Raw genomic sequence first — 23091 nt, forward strand, 5'->3', positions numbered from 1 at the left:
CCATGCGCCAGGTTGTACAACAGAGCTGTAGGCAGTTCAGGAGCAGAACAAGGCTTTTATTTACTCAACGAGCGCAATAAACGCTAATGTTCCCGTCAGCACAGCTCTCCGGAGGAAGGTTTGCCTTCCAGCCCTCGGCTCCCATGGACAGCCCGGCCATTATCCCATCCCCGAAGCAGAAACTTGATCCAGGACGTGATTCCCTGCTCTGGTCCTAGAAAAACCAACCTGTTAGAGGCTCGTCATGCAGCTGAGAGGTAACGAGCTGCTGTGATAAATCCGAGCTATTTATATGAGCACTAATGCTGTAGTGACAGGAAAAAACAATGCAGCAAAGTCACTCCAATAAGCTTTTTATGGCTAAAAGTCCAGATTTTTTTTTTTTTTTAAGTGAAAGCTTTATTACTGTGGGATTTGAGTAGGAAACCAGATACTTACATCAAGAGAGCTGTTATTTTAACACCTCTGAGCTCCAGGTTGCCTTTAGTACTAAAGCCAAAAGAGCATAAAGGGGGATGTGAGTAGTTCCCCGAACTGATCTGTGAATTTATATCAACCTTATTTCTGGTTTAGTGCTTATGAAGTATCTTCAGAACCAGCAACCAGACATTTTAACTGTTATTTAAATTGTTTTGAACTAAAGGAGGAAAAAAAAATAGGCAAGTGTGCCCATTTTCCATTCCTGAAGATGGAGGACACAGAAGAACAAGGAAAAAATTCCCGTAAAACCATATTTGAGAATCTTTCTCTAGGGAGTGTTTAGATGACGGGTTATTTTTGTCGTACTTCTAATGGTTGAAATTAAATCATTCTGCATTTCAGGGAGAGGTATTTACACAGGAGACCACACAGCCTCTGGACACAAAGTATAATAAATGGGCTCCCGGGGGAGCAGCCTCCTATTCCTGCCCCTGCCCTGTGATGGCCCCGTGTTCCCCGGGGCCGTGGGCAGCCTGGGGGGAGATTTGAGCTGTGGGGCTGACCCTGGGATCCATGTCCCTGAGGTGAGAACCAGGGAAGCCCCCAGGCTCAGTGGGCCCCATGGCGAGCCGCCAGGCCCAGCCCTGGGGTGGCCATGTCAGCTGGGCCTGCCCCAGGCCTGCAGGGCCGTGTGCCCCCCTTAGATTCTCCCCACAGCGAGGGGACACAGGGGGACATTCCCCCCCAAGCAGGGCTTATTGTCTCTCTCCATTGTCTCCCTCTGTGCAGGGCAGCATGGCTGCCATGGGGAAGGAGAGGCGGGAGCAGAGGCCCAGCACTCTGAGGCCACGGTGAGGGCCGACAGCTCCCAGCGAAGGCATCAGATCTGAACAAAAGATGAATTTTAACGTCTGGAATATCAAAGAGATGCTGAGCATGCCGACAGCCGCCGGGTGAGCTTGGGGAAGAAAGATCATGAGGAAATCGTGTATAAAATGAAACACTCTGGGTGCTTGATAGTGATGGGGTGAAACACATCTTGAATTGATCCATCGTTAATTAGTGGTGGTTAATTAGCCTACTCTGTGATCCTGCATTTTTCCCAGCCTGCCAGGCACTGATAGATCCACCATTGCTGGGAATTTAAAACCAGCATTGCCCGAAATCCACTCGCTGGTTTATATGGGGTTTGGTGCAGGGAAGCCCTGTCCTACGGCTAATTAGATAAGTTAAATGTTCCCTCTTGCCTTGTGCAGAGCATAGATAAAATGAGTCATGATTTGCAGTATTGTTACACATTATGTAACTCTAAAATTATTCCAGATGCTGCATTTATATGCGTGGCTTAATTTTTTTTTCCCAGCAGAAGCCAACGAGCAGTTAGAGCTCCCCACATCTACAGTACGTAGCAAAACAACAAATATTAATTGGATGTAAATATCTGGATAGCAAATATGTAAGACCGGCTGAATTTTTTACAGCTGAGTATCACCTTTTGCATCACCTGGCTAAAAAAGACAGTGAGATTTATCCCTTGTTTAACACTGAAGAAGCTAATTGATGAATTTGGTCCTCTGAGCCTGTTAGTTAAATAACCCACTTACATAACTAACTGTTGTTCAAATTCACAGTTTTAGTGGTACTATTTCTTTGTCCTGATGTTACCACAATGATGGATGATGATGAAAACATAATAGTAGTTTCCTTGCCCATTTTAAAAATACTTGTCATATAGATATGAATTAATTGAGTTTTGCACAGATGCAGGGGCCAAAGGGGAGACAATTCAGGGAAAAACATGTTTATATCTGTCATAATTTTGTCTTTGTAAATATGCATTGCATAATTCTATTGGCTTTGTGGTATCTGTAGATTTCTCTCTCTCTTTATTTTTTCCCTATAAGTTGCTTTTAAGTAGTTTGAAAACCTGTGACTTTCTTTCTGGTCAGAGACCGAGAAGGGGTAATTTAGGGGAATGCATTTAAAAGATATAGAATATTATATTATATATAAACATGTATAATATAGAGTTTTTTAATATATGAATCGTTCTGTGGAGTCGTCCAACAGGGAAGGAGAAGAGGGGAAGAAGTACAGGTGCCAGTTTGGAAAGGGATCACTTGAATTCCTTCCTCCTCCAAAGTATCCTGTCAGCTACAAAGCCTTCCCTTTTAACTCATTTATTAATACAGGATGAAAATACAGACCAGATCCAAACACCCACTCCTCAGCATTCCACATTTTTGCAAGTGAGTTCATGGGGTTCAAATAGGGCACTAAACGTTGCTGAAAATACAGCTGGATTTTTTTAGGAGTTAAGAAGCAGGAGAAGGTTCTCAGGAGGAGAATTAACTTTTTCTAAAGAGAAAAAAAATTTACTCATAGGAGTGTGTACATGTGTGTTTATTTGAAATAGGGGGAGAGGTGTTGATTACTTTTTCCTGTCTCACTTCTGTTACTAGAACCCTTTCTCACCACAGCAGGGTATTCTACATAATCTCCGGAACACTGTCTTTCAGGGAGCTCTAAAAATGAGACATAAATCAATATATAATCTAGGCAGGGTATGAATCACGCTGCAAGATCTTCGCAAGTTTGAGTCAGGGTGTTACTTCTGAGAGCAGCTGCCACCAGGTCTCTGAGAAATGCAGAGCTCCAGTGACACAATATCCTCATGGCAGCGGTTCTGCAGAAGCCCAAGGTTGCTCTGGGTTTTATTTGTTATCATCTGTCTGTCATACGCACCCATGCATCTTCATAACCGCCAGCAGCCTGAGAAATAGGGTGGGGGAACAAAAGTCCCTGTTTTTCCTGGTTTTGTGTATGGATATTGACATAACAGAGATCCTAGAAACACAGGAGAAGGCAAATTATTTAGTTGGACACTGTAATATCAGGGTGCCAATTATTTAAGAAGGTGGGAGAGGATCACGCGGATAGAATGACAGCTATACAGTGGAGAAAACTTGGACTCAATTTAAGAGTATTGACAAACGAGGCAATTTCTGTGGATTGAAATGCCAGAGTCAATTAGGGGAAGTGCCGCGTAGGAGCAGCGCTGCCGCCTGCCCAGCCAGAGGGGCAGGCAAAGAAAGATCACAGGGGATGTGAGAACAGCAGCCGCAAAAGCAGCGATGCTTCAATCAGCCTTTTATCGACTGGGTAAGCGTCACTGGGGCGTGATGCTGCAAGAGCATTTTCAGACGCACCATAAATACCTGCCTGGGCCAGAGAACTCCCCAGGGAAGAGACACGTCTCACCTGGGTCCTGAGCTGGGCACAGGACCCGTGTTCAAGGTATTTATTGTTCTCTTAGTGCTACCGTGAAAGGAACAGTGGGGAACTGGAGTCAGCATCTCTGCATGAGCAACAGAAGCAAAAAACATCAACTGCTGTTAAATTTCAAAAAGAGACACTGACATAGTAATAAGGAAGCTTGTTAAAAAGAAATTAAACTGGACAACCAGAAGGGTTAAATGCTTGCCTGAGGCATAGAGATTAGTTAGACCTCACGTTAAAGCTCAAAACAAATGTGTACCAGCTATCAGATCAGACATGAGAAGGACCCATACCAGACTGACATGGTAAAGACAGCTGCTTCCTTCAAGAAATGAAAGACAATAACAAATAGGAAAATAGAAACCAATATATTATGATTTTAAATTGAAGTTACAAGAATTTTCTTGTTCTGTGAGAAAAGCTGTAACTTGCTAAAGGCATAAAAGCTATTAATATACCTACTTCCAAAGACTTCAGAAGCAGAAAGCCTGGCAGAGAGTGTGTAAGGCCAATGTATGATGAAAATATTAAAGAGGCATTCAGAAGGGATGCTGTCAGTTAAGGCCTACTTGTGCCACTATTCTCTGTGGCTTATTTCTGCTGCTGAGAAAAATCTTGCAAATTTAACATCCTCACTCAATCCATTATCCTATGAAATTCCATCCCATGGAGCAAAGTCACATATTTTGAAGTCATCTTAAGGTCCTGGAATAAGCAGAAAATGAAGGAGACCTCCAGCACAAAGACCAGGAGAGCAGCTGTAAAAATCCAGAGCTTTGGAAGAGTGAGAAACCAGGGCTGTAAGTTCAGGCTGGAAGATAGTTTCAGATGGGGGGGGCAAAAACTCCTGTCTTCAGATGTCTAATTCTTAATATGGCCAGGGATGTATTTTCTGTAAGTAAATAAGGCTGCTCCATGGAAATCCCAATCTCCTGCTGAGGAAAAGACCCTACAAGCCCCTGCAACCGGCTCAGGACAAAGGGCTGACATGGTTTCCAAGGTGAGGAATGTCTGGGCAGTATTGAATCACAGCCGAATGAATAATAGAGTAGCTCATAGAAAGTAAAAATGACCTTGAGGGTTTAAAACAAGACCAGAAGGACTTTGAGACTGGAATGTGGAGACTGGGGGCAGTGTTTGAGCTGAATAACTGAGAGGGATTTCATTGTGGTTAATGCATTAGGACCGGTGCCAAAACCTGTTTTGTAGAAATTCCTTTTAGGATATGGCGCAAATGATTGCGGCAAGCAGGTCGTGCCGTTCCAGAGGACAGAAATCAGAATAATAATTTTATGCTGTGGCTGTTCGCAGTGAAGAGATGGCAAATGGCTGGAAGCGGCAATAGCAGCTAAAACTCTGTGATTTAAACTCCTCCAGGCGCCTGGATGCTGAAGTTGCTCTGCTCCCAAAGCCAGCGCTGATCCTTGCTCATTTGCTGAACGCGTCAGCAGGCAGCAAATAGTGACGGCAAGAGCAGCGTAGCAGAGCTAGAGATAGTTCCTATAGATACAGACTAAAGCCAGGAGGAAGAACAGGTGAAGGGCAGCTCAGAATTTCAGTTGGATTTGTGGTGATGCAGCCCTGGTCACTAAGTGAGGAGGAGCAGAAAGGGATGGGAGATTTTCTGATGGGGAATTGGGAGAAGAGGAACTTTCTGGCACTGATCCTACTCAAGATCACTACCAGGAGCAAAAGATCTCTTCTTTGGGAAGGAAGCTTTACTGCACTGTGGAGAGATGTGTCAGGAAGGCGTAAGTGAGCTTCACCCACAGTGCCTGGGAAGGAGAGGGATGTTGGCACAGGTTCAGTGCGGATGACGAAACCAGAAAAAATCACTTACAGCAGCACCACGGGCAAATGTTATTTTGCAAATTGTAGAAGGCTCTACAAGGCTGCTTTTCCGACTGACTCTTAAACCTTGGCATTGGCACATGAGGATGCATCCAAACAGCAAAGTTTACCAATTTAAAAAAAAGACTGATAGGGCCTATACTAATTTATTGTTATGAATCTTTAGCTTGTCAATGCCCTAGAAACACCCAGGAAACACAAGAAGAGGGTATTTATTGCATGCCGTGTTTCCCTTGGGTTGTTTTATCCGAGAGCTGTTTGGGGGCAAAGCAGAACCTTGGAATGAAAGGTGAACATTTGCATATGGTTGTGCTACAATATTTGGAAGTGGAAATTGGAGTTTAGAAAAATGAAGGAGGGTCTCAAAAGAGGTAACTTCTGTGGGGCGGAATTCCCACTGATGAGAGAGAAACTGAGCCTGCAAAGAACTGACTCCCCAGATATGCAGAGGGCTGCAGATTTTTCAGATCACGCTCATATTACAGAAGGGGTTGGAGTTGCCAGTATTGCAATACCTTGCATAAAGTTAGGTGGGAAAAATAAACCATTCCATCAGCCAGCAGAGGATGATTTAGCACTTCTTTTAGCTGACAAGAACTTGCGACGGCATTTGTCTTGCATATCGAAAGCTGGTTTTGCTTTGGACACAAGTGCTGGTGCAAACACCACAGGAACACTGTGGGCACAAGTGTATGAACCACTCGGGGAATGGCTCATGTAAGCAGAATGCTAAAAGTTCTCCTGAGGTAAACTATTGCATCACCTAGGAGGGGCTTCTAACTGGGATTAAATATCTGGGATGTTTCCTCACTGTTTATAAGGAAGGGTTTATATTTAGGACAGAGCGTGCATCCCTGCAGCTCAGGCATCCTGAAGGGAATGGGCAGCTGGTTAGAAGAGCTGTGGTTGCCTGATCATGGATCTGATCACGGGTCTGATCCCAGTTGTCTGATCTCCCCATCAGGGATAGGCCTGGCCCAAATGTGGCCAAGCTCATATCTTGCCCAGGTGGTCTTGTTAGTAAATGAATTACCAGCAGAGTTAAGCAAGGGAGAAAGAAATGCATTGCTCAGGGGGGATGAGTGTATTCAAAAGAGACACCCGTTTTATCTTTCCCCCCTAATTTGCAGAAGTGTCATCGTTCCTAAACCAACCACTGAGGCAACGGACTTAAAACAGACAGATTAGGCTCCACGGCAGCCAACAGCTGCCTTTGGTCATAATGTCAGTGCAGAATGAGCCCAGAAAGTCACTTGGCTCATAAAGTCCTTTCAGCTCAGTACTCATCAAAATACAAGTCATAAAACTCTTTGTTATAGGAATCTTGTACTTCGGGCATTAAGAAATGAGAAGGGACTGAGAAAATGAGCAGGTTGTGGGATGTGGTATTCACCAGTTGTACCAGACACTTTCAAAGGGGTTTGACAGGACAGGAAAGCACTTAGGGATTATAAAAACCCTTCCTTAAGCCAAGAGGGTGCTTTTTTTTTTGCTAGAAGACAGGAGGATTCAGAAAACTGGTGCAGGAGATGTGACACTCACATTGCAAGCAGGGGCCCTGCCCGTGTGGGGTGCGACATCATGCATCCCAGTGCTCACATCTCTGCCTGACATGCTGCCTGTAGATTAAGAACATTTATTTTTCTTTACAACGCTTAAGCTGAGATGGAAACAAGAAGCTGTGCTAGTAAAAGTTGTATTCAGATATTTTTCAGAGACAGATCAAGGGAGAAGTTTTGAATTCAGACAGATTTATCAGGCTTTTTGAGAATCCAGAAACCCATACTGCATCTATTTTTGCCTGCGGATCAGTGTACTTGGTGAGCTCAAAACCAAAAGTATTAATACGATATTGTCACTGACACCACTATATAATGAAGAGGGAGACTGAGCAGTTCAAGTACTGCTGCTAAATCCCCTCCCTGTTGTGTATGTGATGTTTGGGCTCCTTCCAAAACTGGAGATTAACTGAACACGTCACTACTACTAAATCTTGGGGTGATCATCTTTTGTTATACTCATAAATTATTCTCCTGTTCCTTCTCATTTGCTTATATGATTTGATATTAAAGGAAAACCCTGAGTCTTTTTCATTAATTTTGGTCTGTAATTCCCAGTTCCAAAGGCAGCATCTCTCCATTTTGTTAGCTTAAAACCCAGAAAAAACTAAGAGTATAAACCTGGCACAACTTTTCTTACATTTGAACCTAGCCTGAGCACTCCATCAGCCCTTGTGGATGTGGAACAATGGAATATTCATCGTGTGAAAAATGCAACAGGTCTGTATCTTTGCTAGAAAAACACCCAAGCCAGTCTCTGAGAGAATGAGAAGCGGTGCAGCTGTGCAGGGACACCCTTGGCCAAGGGAAACTGGTACCGTGCCACGATCCCATCCATAATGCAGTGGAAGCTCTGTCTGAAAAGGAGTAGAAACAGAGCAACACAGCACAAAGTCAAGGCGAGCTGGAAAAGGTTTATTTGGGCGATGCTCAGAGAAAGAACAGAACTTTTGAGTAGCAGGTTATGATGTTTGGAACATATCTAACAATTCAGATCAATTTGTCCAGCCATATGCTGCCTAATTATTTGTCGTTCCAGCATGTCAGACTTAAGGTACCTGGAGAATAAATGCCCAAGAAATATCAACTGTCAGTCTGAAAGGTTTACTCTCTTCCAATTAAATTGAGCAGCATCTGAGTTACAGTAGAAATTATTAGCCAGAGCAGTGCAAAGGGAGAGACCCAGCACTGGTTAGGAGCAAACCCCAAGGTTTCCCTTAAACTAGGACAGACTGACTGGGCAGGCAGGGTGAGGTTGGTGAGGTGGCCAGTCCTGGGTTTGGCCCTGTGTCTGCAGGACCTGCTGGAGAAACACCTTCACCCCTGCAAGGGGAATGCAGAGTGGCCGCGCTGCAGCAGTTTAAGATCAGCCAGTTGGCTTTGCCTAAGAAAACCACGCTGTTAAACACTCCGCAGTTATAGGAACGGTGGTACTATCCAACTGGAGAGTGAAAACAAACATGTTGGCCTGGGCCATAGAATCATTTTCATTGGAAGAGACCTTCAGGATCATCAAGTCCAACCGTTAACCCACCCCTGGCACTAACCCATGTCCCTGAGAACCTCATCTCCGCGTCTATTCAACCCCTTCAGGGATGGTGACTCCACCACCGCCCTGGGCAGCCTGTTCCAATGCCTGACAACCCTTTCCCGGGAAAATTTTTTCCTAATATCCAAACTAAACCTCCCCTGGTGCAATTTGAGGCCATTTCCTCTCATCGTATGCTTGAACAGTTCCAGCAGGTCACATCGGCAATTCTCTCTGGCTTTTTAATTCCTCAAGGCTCACCCACAACCCGCTCTGCTCCATTCCAGGCCTAACAAGCTTTCCATCCGGAGCAGCTCTCACAGCGACTACTCCAGCCTGAGTGATTCTCAGCTGCTCTTCGGCTCCCAGTTCTGCCCGGAGAACGTGCAGTCGGCAGCGGCGCCGCTGGAGCTGGGCACCCAGTTGGGACAGCACAACTCCCAGGACGTGAGTCTCGCTCTCGGTCACGAGACACCATCCGAACTTAAGGGAAAATGCTGCAATCGGGTGGTACCCTCTTTCCCTGAAAATAAGACCTACCCTGAAAATAAGCCCTAGCATGATTTGTTCGGATTTTTGAGGATGCTCAAAATATAAGCCCCACTCCAAAAATAATCCCTAGTTAAAGTTCATTTTAAAAGTCAATTTAAATAGTGTCCAGGCAGCTATACATGTAAAAAAGTAATAAGTTCTGCTGCAAAAACTAATATAAGACCCCGTCTTAATTTTGGGGAAACAGGGTAACATTTGGAAATGTTAGTAACTGCTGAAATCGAGTTGTCTTCTTGATACACATACATATTTACTATGACTAGACAAAGTAGCAGCCTGGTTGACTGAAAACCTAGTATTTATAACAGGTTTCTATAAATTATTATTGTGATAGGAATTATTTCCTTTAATCACATTATTTTGACTACTAAAATAATACGATTTTTTTTCTCAAGCCTTTAGACCACCCAGCTAAGGTAGACTATTGCATCTTTTAGAAAAATGCCGTGTTTCTCATCATGAGAAAGGATGACAGAGGTTTTCAGTATTCACTTCCATTGACTGAAAATTACCTTGCTGTATCGTTGCTATCGCAGATGCTTGAATGATTTTGGATGAAAAGCTTCTGCACTTGAAATATTTCTCCTACAGCACGTGGTTTCTGATGTTACCAGCCTCACTGAAATAGTTCCTGCACCGCTAACAGATACAGTCAGATATGAATAAACACGCCTGAGAGCAAAGATTAGGAAAGACCAGTGGTGCCAGCTCAGTGGCCCTAGGCTGTCCTTCAGCTCCAGATCCTGCCTGCTGTCCTCTGCATTTTGCAGAGGATTTTACCCATTGATTGCAACAGCTTTTCATCAGACACAAAGAAGGAAATTCACTCCTCACGATGCAAGAAGAAAATGTAATGGAATTTGCATTTCTTTTGTTTTAAGGAAAAGGCATTTCCATTTTGGTCACACAGTGTCTGGGAAGTTTGTAGAATGAAGAAGGTCTTTACAGCTTCCATATTAACATTATATTTATTGTTCTGAAGTGCATATTGAAGCATGTAAAAAAACTCATCTGCAGTCTGGTGATGTTGCCAGTTGGCAACAAAATGATGTCATCCACAGGAAACTCAACAGGATTTTCTTTAGATTCTGGTACTGGGAGCTCCCACTGACAGCTTTAACTTTTCCACAGTTCCAGAACAATGGAATTCATTTTTAGTCTCTGTGGTGAGCATACAGGAAAAAAACCTGTATCAGGCACACCTGATGGTCATAACCAAGAGAAAATCCTCTAAGATGAGAGAAAAGCCTGAGTCTGGAGGAATTAGGGCTGGATCTCAGCTCCACGGGGAGTCAGTCTAACTAGGCACACTGAGTGAGCCGTAATCTCACAGAATTCTTAATCTCCTCGCCCGATCTAATCCGTCACGTCCAATCACTGTGATCTCAGTCCGCAAAGCACTTGGTGCACAAATGTTTTTTGCTAATTAATGTTCTGGTTATTTTTAAACTTCAACATGTTTCTTTCTTTTGTGCAACAGAGCGAGCCCAGTATTTTTACCAAATACCAGACAAAACCACAGTTATTTGATGAAGAGCCAAAAGAAAAAGGTCCGCTTAATTTTGGTGCGGGAAGAGTGAAAAGTGTCTTGGAAAATTTTGAAGTGAATAGGAACAAAATAAAGGACAAATATGATCGGTATGTAGACATCCACTGAAATTCTTTTTATGCTAGTGGTTTTCACTCCCTGTAGCTCCTTCTTCCCCTCTTAAAAGTTATACATGACAGAGCTGCATATTTCTCCAAGAAAAGTATTTTTTCAGGTTTAAAATAATCTCTGATCAGAACAGTAACAGGATAAGAGAATTGGGTTTATTTGCAATGTGATTTATGTAACACACTGAGCTATAAGCCACAAGGAACAACAAAACTCTAACCTGAGTTTACCTTTGTCCTTCTTTATCTAATCAGCAGGTTTGGGGTTTTTTTCTATGTTGATTCTCTGCAAAAACCTGTATTTCTCAAAATTTTGTAGCCTGCATTGGGACTGATCAAAGGGGCACTGAGTACGGCCTCAGATGAGGAGATTGCCAGACATACCTGCGTGCAGTGGAAGATGCAATGTTGATAACAACGATATAAATCTGCACATTCCTCTGGAATTTTAATTGTATACCCAATTTTTATATTTTGTGGGTTTTTTGGTAACAGATGAGTGTAATTTACTAATGTAATTTGCATCTGCTTTTTGTCAGATATTACAAATTAAATGTATGTGTGGGTCCTAAAGGACTTTACGGAACACGCTAAGAGTTTCAAGCTCAAAAATGAAAGATGGAAAACTCCCCAGCGCACCTATAAATAATTCTTAGCTCCGTACATTTTTTAATGTGACATCCAAAGTGAAATGCATTTTTGTTAAAAGCCTTTGATCAAATCAGCCCACGTATCTCTTTCTCTTTTGCAATGGGCACTATGCTTCTGATAAGGCAAAATTTGATTCTCTAGTGCCCATCAGAGGAGGATTTTTGTAAGTGAATTATGAGAAATGAACAAATAGTTTTGAACGTTCAGGCAGAACTCTTCATTATCCTTTATTTTGTCTTTAAATTAATTACGTTCCTTCCTACACTTCAGACTCACTCCCAGATCAGTAGTCTTTTTATAGAATTCCAGTATTATCTTTACAAAGATAAACGTATAATTTATCAGTTTGTAGCCCCCCGCAAGCTTGACTAATAAAATGAATACCTTCCTTTCCGTGAGGTTAGCAAGATTTCAGAAGCCCTGCTTAGTTCTCGTAACCAGCCTCTACCTGGCCTCCACCTTTTTGGTTGTTGCAATTTGCATCCCTAAATGATTGATTTTAAATTACCCACATCTTCAGAGAGGAAATAGGTTACCGCTGTGCTTAGCAACAGTCTGTGCATTTGGGGTTGATAGATTAATTGAGAATATATCCTGGTTCCTGATAGTCTCACTCAGTTTAAAAGGGTGGATAACAGAAGCCACAAGCGCAATCTCAGGAGAAAAGGATTTGCAGTATTTGTTCTTCCTGGCTTGGGCTTTGTTGATGCTGAAGCTTTTCCCATATTTTCCCCCACAGTTATTTCAGTCCACAGACAATACCCCCGTGTCCCAGCAACTGGCACGTCACCTCCGCCAAGGCCGGGTCCTTGCGGAGCCGAGAGCGCCGTGGTGACAGCCCAGCAAATGTGGACAGTTGTGTAAATGCCAACCAAAGCTGTCAAGAGAGGCACAAACACCAGGCCAAAAGTGGGAGAGTTAAAGGAAATAATAATTTCATATATATGATACATTGTACATGTGTATATATATTTCTTTTTCTTACTCTACATAGCAGAACCCATGATTTCTTAAAACAAGGTGACTTCAGAGGGTTATGCCCCCTGAAGTAAGCAGGTTTCCATGCTTACATTGCGCACTAATCTGTGCCTCACAGTGTCTCATGTCTCATGTTTACTGTGATCTTTTCAATTTCTGGCTGCTTCAGTAACTTATACCATGCTGTTTTTCTTCATTTTAGTGAGGTTTTAAGCACCTTTATTTCCGATGTCAAAGACAAGCTTCAAGGGGTAAGTTAATTCAAATTCAGAGTACAGAATAATAAAAAAATGCTACAGAACAATCACCTTCTCTAATTTACTGCGCTGATATCTGAATTATTATATTGTTTGTCTTGAGCATTCATACTTTAAACCAACAATTGTCAATTTTTTAATTGCATATACTATTGTCTTCGTGGCCTGTCCTAAGGGTCAAGGTCTTTAGGGCCTTGCCTTAGAGTCAGCAGTGGAATTTCTCTGCGTCTCGGCAGCAAGAGCAGGCTGTAATGGCTGTCTGCAAATATCAAGGTTTTTTCCTTCTGCTTGAAGGAAGTAATCTACTCTCAGGAATAAGTCAGTGTGGTCTTACCATCTGAAGGTAAAGGCCTGCCCCTTAACACTTTTATAATTAATTTTATTAATATCATTAATGCTTTTTTTTTTTGCAGATCAGTATCTCTGTTTCAAAATCTGTTAGCGCTTCTGCAACGTTTCATGAGCCTTTTGAGCCATTCCAGATCTCCTTTGGGGCTACAACCAACAGCTGGACAAACTCTTTCAAGCGACAGATAAATAACCATTTTCAGGCTGTTCCGTGCCATGAGTTGCAGTCATTGTTCTGTGGTATTTGGGGCTGTGTTTTTGCAAGCAAAGAAAAGACAACATACTAATTTTCTCATTTACCTTTGTTTTTGCAGCTGCAAGCATGCTTGGACAAGTTTGGAGAAATGTTCGATTCAAGAAACAAAACCATTTTAGTTCACCTAGAAACCATTTCCAAGACATGTGAGTCCTTTCTGTGTTTCTGTTAACAGCAGAGGGCACAGTCAAACTGCCGAATGTCAGCGTGTTGTCTCCAAGCTGGGGTGACCCGGGCAAGTTGTGCTGCTCTTCGTAAGGGAGAAGAACAAATAAGACTCACCCGTAGTACAGACTTGTCAATTTTTCCATTCCTACTCTGGTCTGTTCTCCTTTCCTCTCTTGCCCTGTGTCAAAGAACTTAGATGTTGCATGGTTACATGCCACACACGCATAGATAAATGCACCCCTATGTTTTCGTGTTCTGCCTGGACTACGGTCATTTTTAGACTATCTGGAGCACTAATGGAATATACGGTAAAAATAACCTAGATATTTATATCCTGAGTATCCAGTTTCAGGTTTTAGGGCCTTCTCAATTTTTCACGTGTTAGTTTGAAGTCTTCCATCTCTTCTCTATGCTTGGAGTGCTTATATATTAGATATGAGCAAAACTAGTACTGGTAGTTTCTTAAGTAGGAAGAACATAAAGAAGCGCACTACTGCCATGATAAAAAGGTGACCTCCCAAAAAAGCCAATAACATAGAATACTTTTGAACAGCTCCATCTCTAAAGCCGCTAGTCACAGCAGCCTTTGCTGAGGGAAAGTGCTTCAGAGAAATTGCTTCTGATTTGACTTAGATCTGAGCCCTTGGGAGCGCATTAATTTTTAATGCTGGCATTATTTTTTATCAACACCCTGTCAGGACTCCGCTCTGTGCTTGCCCTGCTCTGTGCAAGAACAAGAGGCCAACTTCAACACATGGAAGTCATGTGAAGTGAGTTACACCGTGCGAGTTCAAGGTAGCAAACCTTCACAAAAGCGCTATAATATTTACTGCACGGTAAAATGAGGCTTCCACAAAGCACAGCTTTGGCAGATACCCTGTAAGTCAACACCGCTCTCTCAGGCAAGAAGAGTGGAGTGTGGTGCATTCTGCTCCAGGCTTTGACAGCCTGTACGTTGGAAATACCAAGCTTGTTATACTAAGAACACTCCCTTGCTGTGCTTGGCAAGTGCGCTTGGTGGGACCTTAACGTAAGCAAGAATCTGTCTGCTTTGGCCAGCACAATCTTCCTTTTATGTGTTTGCCCATCTCCTAATTACTTCAGTGCCTCAACTTGTCCGCTCTGCAGCAGAACTTTGCCCAATTTCGTATACCTCTTGCACAGAAATGGTTGTCATGGCACTGCAAATCAAATCTATTGTTCACGATTCCCCTTCTTCATTCCATACCATTTGCTCAGCTGTCCTGTTTCTTCTACATACCCATTTCAAACAAATGTGCCTTGAATGAAATGAGAAACCTCCCAGAGGTACCTGCTGCTAGAGTTTCAAAGCAATTGAAAAGAAAAATTGGCACTTTCCGTAATGTATCATGCTGCAGAATGTCGACTATATAATGAAAATCATCACACACTCCACAATGTTGTTCTTTTTATATTTCTGGGAGGTTCATCTGTCACTGCTTAATTGCTGATAAACACTGCCATTTGACTGGTATCACAGTGATGGATATTTAAGTTCCCACTAAATAAATTCTTGCACTAGTGCCTTGAAAAGATCCCAATTGAGGCAATTTCCTTGAGAAACTGGTATGAAATTCCTAAACTCAGGTGATAAAGAGCTAAATTAAGAGCTGATAAAGCACTGAATGCCAGTGGCTGATGACACAGTAGTTTGGGATGTGTGACATGGCAGAGACATGTTAAATCATTGGCAGTGCAGGATTTCACATGTAGGAATGCAGAAGGTGAAGGTGCTCTCTTCAAAGAGAGAAGTGCTACGCCACGACATTCAAAGAGCTCTGAATGGCAAGAAAAGGTGGAAATCAAGTCTGTCTTCATTAAAAGCACGTAAGGAATACCACAGGCCTCATTTACAGCACATTTGGCACAGTCTGCACAGCCACTAGGTGAGAACAAAACAGAAAATATTTTTCAAAAATATATTTCCAAAGCATTTCCAAATGCTGTTGGGCTGGCAAGCTCTATGCAGTAAGATAAAAAAATATTCTCTTTGGAGTGTTTGTCCGTATGTGCTTGCACACAGTGGATGGAGCTGTGTCTGGCACTGGAGATGGGATCACATTTGCATGAGCTGCTCTGGTCCTTGCTCAAGTCTCAGTGTGCTCTGCACACTTGTAAAGCAGCAAGCGGACCCTGTGTCCTCAATTCTTGCACCTTATATATAGAGTTTCTCTTGTTGACTTGCCCACTCATCATTTGGTCTCTCCTTCCAATTTCAGGTCCTTTAACTCATTACATTTTTGTATTTTTCTCATTTTCATTTATCTACCCACACTTCCATCAAAAGTTTCTATTTTTTTCAATACAAATCCCGATTTTCACAGCTTGGCCCTCTCTGAACTGCTTTGCTTTGCTGGTATCTGCTAGTTCCAGCTGTGACAACTCATAACATCCATATCCTCCCCACCACCTTGACTTCATTGCAAATGAGAAGTGTATTCCCAGCCAGCAAACCACAGGCAAAGCTTCTGACACTCCTGCCGGCAAAGGTGACAAAATAATGCAAAATGTGTCCCTTACAGAGGTTTGAGCTGATGCAATTCTCTGACAAAATCCAGTGCCCAGTGGGCAGTTTTCAAACATGACCTGCATTGAGATTTCAAGCCCCAGTAGCTGCTGGCATGGTTTCTAAGAGATTTTGCTGTGTTTTTAATGGTGGGATTTGAGCTTTTTTTACCCTGACCAGTAGGGTCCAGACTGGGACACCCAGTCCAGACTCCCTTATGTTCTGTGTGGATTAAAACCGATAAAGGGAATGCCTTTCCCATGCAGCTGCTCACTCGCTGTGCAGCGACTGGTGATGAAAGTCGTCGAGATGAGGGACTTAACCGGACTCCAAAACACTTGGGCACAGATTCTGAGGGTGTGTGTGGTTGTCTTGGTGAATACTGACACCCCTCAATGCCGTGACAGCCCAAACGTCCCTCGCGCTGGCCCAGGGAGAACACGCAGCGCTCTGCTGAGCTCCACAGCTCTCTGCACGCTCCTGTCTCACCAGGTTTACACCACCTCTTATTTCTCCTGCAGAACCCGGGTGCGGGGGAACCAACCTCCCTCCAAAGTGTTATTTAAAGCCTCCGCGCTGTCAGTGCCAATCTCAGGAGGCGTTACACAGATGATGATCGATAAGCATCAGAAGCAGTTGCCGTTTATCATCCCTGGGCTGGGAAGCTGACGCTCCCTCCCTGGGCTGCTCAGGCGGTGGTTTCCAGCTGTTGGGAGCACAGCTGCACCCAGGCGCAGGCTGGTTTGCGGGGAAGCCTCTGCAGCATAGGGCGGCAGACCTGCCCCGAGGTCCTGCAGCCTTTTGTCTCATGCCAGATTTCACATTCCGTATGTTATTAACGTAAACCACCAGCACCCAAAGAAAACAGCAAATCAAAACACAGCGATGCTCCAGGTTGTAAAAAGCTGTTTTGTTTAGAGTAAAATACTTTAGGAAAGGCATGAATCTGCATAAGCCACTCATTAACCAACTAAAGATTTTCCCTCTATGATAAAATTATTCAATAACTATCTGCTGTGGGGTTTATTTGAAGAAAACTTTCTCTGAAGCAGCCGTTCTTGATCATTTTCAAAGACAAGAAATTTGACACAGAGTCCTTGATGTGATCTGGTTTGGCCATCTCAATGCCTATTCTTTTAAGTCTAGATTAACGTTCATTTTTATTTTCTTTAATAGTGTTTGACAAGTTTGAACACTCCTCTGGTATGGAAGCCAGAGAGAGAAGGAGAGTGCCCCTCCTCTGTACTGAGGGTTTTTTTCCTGCAGAATACTCCTACACATACAAATTAAATGTGTTCCAAAGGCTGGCTGTCGGTTGCTTGCCTGCAGCACGCTGTGCTGAGTCAAACGTATGTGCAGATCACAAGCCCAGTGGATGCGGGGCTATTTTTAGGCCGAGGATACCATGTTGTAGAAGAACAGACAGACTAGGGAAATCACAAAGTTTTAAAAATAATTCCGAACTAAAATTAAGCGCTTGGGGAAGAGCAGCAAGCCGAGCTAAGTTTGCTGATGCTGTGTGCTCGCTATGTGGAGATGGAAGGTGATGAAGTGATGCGAAAGGAGTTTTCTCCTTCGGTCACTGCTGTCTCCTCCTCTTTATGGGCTGGCGGGCCAAGGAGGGGCTGGCAGGCTCCCCAAAAACCTACTCTCAGATTGCAGGTAGCCCTTGGGTCTAACCAGGCAGATGCAAAGGCCACTCAAACGTTCACTCCGCTGTCACAAAGCCATTCTGCCAGCCACAGCTTTCCTCCAGCGATCTGTAAAAATAAAGAAAAAGGTCTAAATCTGTCAGAGCAAATGACTAAAAGCTGAAAAATGGCAGTGAGAGAGCAGGGACAATCAAATTGCCTGCAACAGTAGAGCTTATGAGTTGAAATACGTGCAGATAATCCTCAGAAATCGGCCACGCTCCGACAGAGAACAAGGCAAAGCCTGGTGGTGATGGGCACTCTAAAAAATGGAGAAATCCCCCCCGAGCCTGGATCTGGGAGGTGGTTTAACTCGAGGAAGGTGCATGGACAAGGCAACTGCAGGGTTCCTTCTCCCATATGACAGCAGTAGGTGCTGTGCCAAAGCATGTTCCTTCGGAGGAAGGCAAAGATAAAAATACATCCTGGCGCAGGGGCTCCTCTTGGCCTGTACCTGCACGGCACCTCCAGCCCCGTCCCACCAGACACCTCTGCTTTGCGTGGCTGGATAAGCCAAATGCTTTCGAGCTCCTAAGAGGCGATTATCACCTAAGTACTTAATTATCTTGTAGCTTTTCTCCGCACGTGTCCCAGTTCAGTCTCTAGTTTTTCATTGCACGTGGAGGGCTGGGACCGCGCACGGGCTCCCGGCCCCGCCGGGGTGCACAGCGGTGCCATCGGCCGAGCCTGCGCACGGCCACACACCGCACGCCCTGTCACCTGGAGCCCCTGGTGCTGCCGTTTGCGTCTTCGTGTCACCTGCTCATCACCTAAATGCCCACTGGCTTTTTCACCCAGGAGACTATGGCAGATTTTGAGTAGGTCTTGAGGACTTTCCAGAGCCGCCTTGTCCCCTCACGCCTCCCCTCTCAGGAGCTGATGTTTTCCCTTTAATTGAGGCAATCCACTTAATTTTTCTCGGCTTTTTTTTTCATATTACATGACAACCTCCACTGAAAAGCTTTGTTTGAATCTACATAAAGGCCACTGCGCTGCCTTTGACTAGGAAGTCACCTGTCTTATCCTGGCATGTTACATTAGTGAGGCACAATCTGCCTTTTATAAAATCTTGTTCCATTTTATTCATTTTATTCCGTTTCCCTCCGTGTCTTTGAGTGCTCTTTCCCTTAAGGTCTATTCTAAAACCTTGCACAATATACGAACAAACCAGTAAGCCCATAATTGCTCAGCTTTCTTGCCTTTCTTTCTTCCCAAATATACCTTTTTAAAACGTCCCCTTTTTTTACAGAAACAAGCCTATACTTTCTGCCTGCCTCTCCCTAATAGTTTTTAACTCTTTGACCAATTCCACCCAGAGTCTGACAGAAGAGCAGAGCTCACCAAGATGATTAAGTCCCGTAAGCTTAATGACAATAGCTGGGCAGGAGGAGGAGAGATCCCGAGCGCTCTGTGGGCGAGAGGTGCTGAGATAAATGCTCTGCGGGCAGGAACAGCTTCAGCCGAGCTCTCAGCTCCTCTGACACCAAAGTCAATCAAACACATTGGGGCTGTAACAGAAGGGGATTAATAAATTGCAGAGCTCTTGTAGCCACTTGTCAGAACACAGGCTGTATTCTGATTCTTCTCAAGCAGGCAGTGCTCGACCAGGACTCCAGAGCTGCACTTATCCCGGCCCGTTGGCTCGTCAGTGCTTTGCATCCTGTTTCGTCCTGACCTGCCAGCGTCCCACCTCAGCCACACCACCTGTACACACCTTCCTGCGCTGTTCACAGCAAAGACCGGGCATGTTTAACGAACAGCTCTTCCTCTGGATCCTAATTTATGACTTTAAAGGAAAACTTCTGTAAGATTGCTAAGGGTTTTTCATCTCTGCAGACTGTTCCCGCGCTGTAGTGCTTTAGGCACAGCAGTGGTGCCTGTAAGAATGCTCACAGCTGCATGGGGAGTGTTTATTATTGTCCAATCATATAACAAAATTTTTTCAACAAGACTGACAGAAGCCAAGAGCATCTCGCTTCAATTTAAAGCCCTTCCAGAGGGTCCGTGCCCCCACAGGACACTGCTGGGACCCCCACTGCCTTCCACACTGTGCACAGCTGCCTGGTTCAGTAAGTTCTGACCCAAATCCCTTCCCGTGCCCAGCAGCTGGGAATCATAATTCTTTGCACAATCCTTCACAATTTCCCGCTGTCCCTTCAGGCAGATTTCCTTCGGTTACCCACCTCCAGCATTTTCTGTCATCTGGTCCCTGGTTGCACTTCTTAGCCATGAACCTCTTGCATCTCCTGCTTGTTATCAGCAACACTGTTCTTCCCATCACACATTCAAGCTCCTGGTGACAGAAGAGGGTCAGTTACACTGCCATGGGTCAGATATTTTGGGTCCCTCTCCCCTGGCCGTGCCTCTGCAGCTCCAGAACCCTCAGCTTTCCTTGCATTGAACCAAGCTTTGCAGCTTTTTGTAGCCCTTTCATTTCTAGCTGCCATATTAATCGCGCACAGCAAATGAGGTTTGGCCTATACGAAGCATCTTATAATTTTCAAGTGCTTTGCATTAAACATCTCCCCTATTGTTCATCGCTTCGGGCTCGGGGAGATCTCAGCGGGTGAATCACTGTGGCTGCACAGCACAGTGAAGTATTTCATGCCAAGCCATGGAGGAACTAGCAATAGTATTGATAGTGCTTTATTCACATTTACAAATGAAAGACCAAATGTATTTTTTATTGGTTTCCCTGTTCAGTGCAAGATGCTCTTCAAAGTCACTGTGACTCGACGCTGAAAGCTCTGACAGATAAAAGCCAAATGGAGCAGGCGCTGCTGGAAATGGAGAGGAGACTTGCAGCCGTAAGTGCAGAAATTAATCTTTTATTCTGAATCCTCGTTCTGAATTTTCTCCCGCTTTTTCAAAATATTAACTTAATATTAAATTGCCTTCGAACAGTGTATTATAAAGTAGACTGCTCCTGTTATAATGATGAGGGAAAGAAGAAAAAAATAAAAGAGAGGTGAAAAAAAGAACTGGTGGATGTCAGAGACAAAAGAATGAACTGTCAGAGACCTCATGGACAGGTCTGGTTTCTCCAAAGGGAGATACAAACCGCTGATCTTTGGGTCCATACCAAACTTAAGGGCTTTAACTGACACACAGTACCTAAAAGTTTCTCATTTGAATACTATTATTGCACCTTTTAATGTGCTGGTTACTGCTTCTGCTCTGCTTGGTCTCTCCCCAGAAAGATGCAGAGATTTTGGATCTGAAATCCAGCATCCAGCTGCTGAAGGAGAGTCTGGAATCGCTGCCAGCTCAGCTGAGAGATCAACACCTGAAGCTGTGTGAAGAACAAGGGTTCCTGAAGGTCCCTCATGCCTTAGCTGAGCTGCACACCTTCATTTCTAGTGCCAGATCTGCCCCCCCCACGGCAGATAACTCCTCCCAGACCTCACCCGGCCCGTGCTGGGATGGTGTTCGGTGTGAGGAGAACGTGCACTGGCCGTGCTGCCGAGGCTGCGGGATTTGCAGCTCCCGGGGCTGGTCTCAGCCCCACTGCGTGACAGGCGGGAAGCAGCAGGGACAGTCCCCTGTGGGGAACCAGGTCACCCGGAATGGCAAACCTGGGGGTGACCTGAACACACCTTCAGGAGGGAAAGTCAGCCCCACCGCTGCAGCCATGTGCAACAGAGAAAACACCTCTTTGCAGGAGGAGAAAGACAGTTTGGAAACACAGAGCTGTGCTAATCACCCTTGTGTGTGCTGCTCTAACAGTCACGTTTTGGGGGGAAGCCAGAAGAAATGCTGTCCTGTACCACAGGAGCTGCCTCTCCCAACCCCGCTGAGGAAGGCGGTCAGGAGAGGCACTCGAGGGTTTGACACCGTGACGCTGCCACAACAGAGGCAGCCTCAAGTTTGTCACCTTTCCGCACCAAAAGATACGCTGGGCCAAAGAAACAATAACCTGTCCGCAGCCTGTGAGGTGGAGAACGCAGCTGTAGGGAACAAAGCAAAACAGTGGCCGGGAAGGATCCCCTGGAATAAAGGGATGATGGGGAAGAAAACGTGCCATGCTGTGAGAAAAGGCGAGCTCTCTCGATGTGCCGACGGTGGGCTGAAGCAAAGGAAGGCAAACGGGATTATTGAGCTGGAAAGCTCCAGAAAAAATTGCTTTCCCAGATACATGGTTGCTACCACTTTAGGAAGCTCTAACCCAGGTTTTGCAGCTCCCAATCCGCAGATCCTCAGCAGTGCTCAGCCGAGGCTTACGAAGAATTTCCCACCATTGCCACGCTCCAATAAAAGCCTGCAACAACTTGCAGAAAAAAGAAAGAAAAGTTTGGAAATTAAAAAAAGAGCAAATGTTTCCAGTGTAAAAAGGAATTTCTGGGATTCTTCTCCCCAGGAGAATATATTTACCCTGCGTAGCACAACAGGCGAAGGCCAGGTGAGCTGCTTCACTCTCCGCAGTCCTGCAACCTCCGAGGGACCAAGTCCTGGCAACACGCTGGCTCCGCAGAACACGACCTGTTGCTCTTTAGTTTTTGACAGTGATTATTCCGACTGAGGGGGTTTGTTTCGTGTTCGGGGGAGTCAGCACAGTCACAGTTTATTCCTCTAGATGTGTCACCTGCTTGGTCAGAGACAAGGCTCACACCTGGGTGCTCCAAAGTGTTATTGCCCACCTCGATACGTCGTAAGGGACGCGGTGGGATCTGAGGGAAGCTCTCCCCAGCATGGAAAGCTGATGGGAGCCGTGTTGCTTTGCCTCCCAGAAGAGATGCTGGAGGCTCCAGTTGTATTTCCACAGCAGAGAAGCAGCTGTGGAGTCTGCTGAGACATTCCCCAGGCCGGAAAGGGCTGGCAGGGCACAGCTAAAGCACATTTAGCACTGAGATTTACTTGAAACTTTTCCACTCCATAGATGTAACAATATCTCTGTGGCCAGAGGCTTTACTCTGTTTCTCAGCCGTAGTCTCTATGTTGGTTTTTATGTCTAAAAGTTCAGGTTTTTGGCTCCTTAGGCAGTGGGAGTGTTATTGTAGCTGATTTCAATATGGTTCAGATGTGTCTCAGGAGTTGTTTGTGAGCTTTGGACAGGGAGAGGTTTAGCTAAGGAAAGCTATAACCCAGCACCTCAGGTTCTCTGGTTTCAGAAAATTATTTTGTTTTTCTCTTATTTGTCTCATGTATCTCTTAACAAATCAAGAGAATTCTCCAACATACAGATTTCAAGGGCAGTGGTTCTCAAACAGAAGCCAAAATACATGATGGTCACATTCAGCAGGTGAAGTCACTGAGGGATAGTTTTCGTCCTTTTGAAACCTGCACCTCTCTATTGGGGAGTCACTTCAAAATTTCCAAGCCCAGAAGGACCAGGCTGCTCACCCAGCCTGGCGGATACAGCAGCGAGGTCGC

At 44.6% G+C, this 23091-nt stretch overlaps 1 protein-coding gene across 1 annotated transcript; it reads left to right on the forward strand.

Annotated features, from left to right (window-relative positions):
- Positions 1–1317: 1317 nt before the first annotated feature.
- Positions 1318–22388, forward strand: IHO1 (interactor of HORMAD1 1; the record flags this gene model as incomplete). The annotated part of the gene is made up of 7 exons (XM_082060352.1): positions 1318–1373; positions 8925–9084; positions 10670–10827; positions 12677–12725; positions 13394–13481; positions 20425–20528; positions 20918–22388. The coding sequence occupies 7 exons, from the start codon at positions 1318–1320 to the stop codon at positions 22238–22240; spliced, it is 1938 nt and encodes a 645-aa protein (XP_081916478.1). The 3' UTR covers positions 22241–22388.
- Positions 22389–23091: the final 703 nt, after the last annotated feature.

Source organism: Streptopelia decaocto, assembly GCF_964273445.1.
Source record: "Streptopelia decaocto genome assembly, chromosome: 8".
Lineage (NCBI taxonomy): Eukaryota > Metazoa > Chordata > Aves > Columbiformes > Columbidae > Streptopelia > Streptopelia decaocto.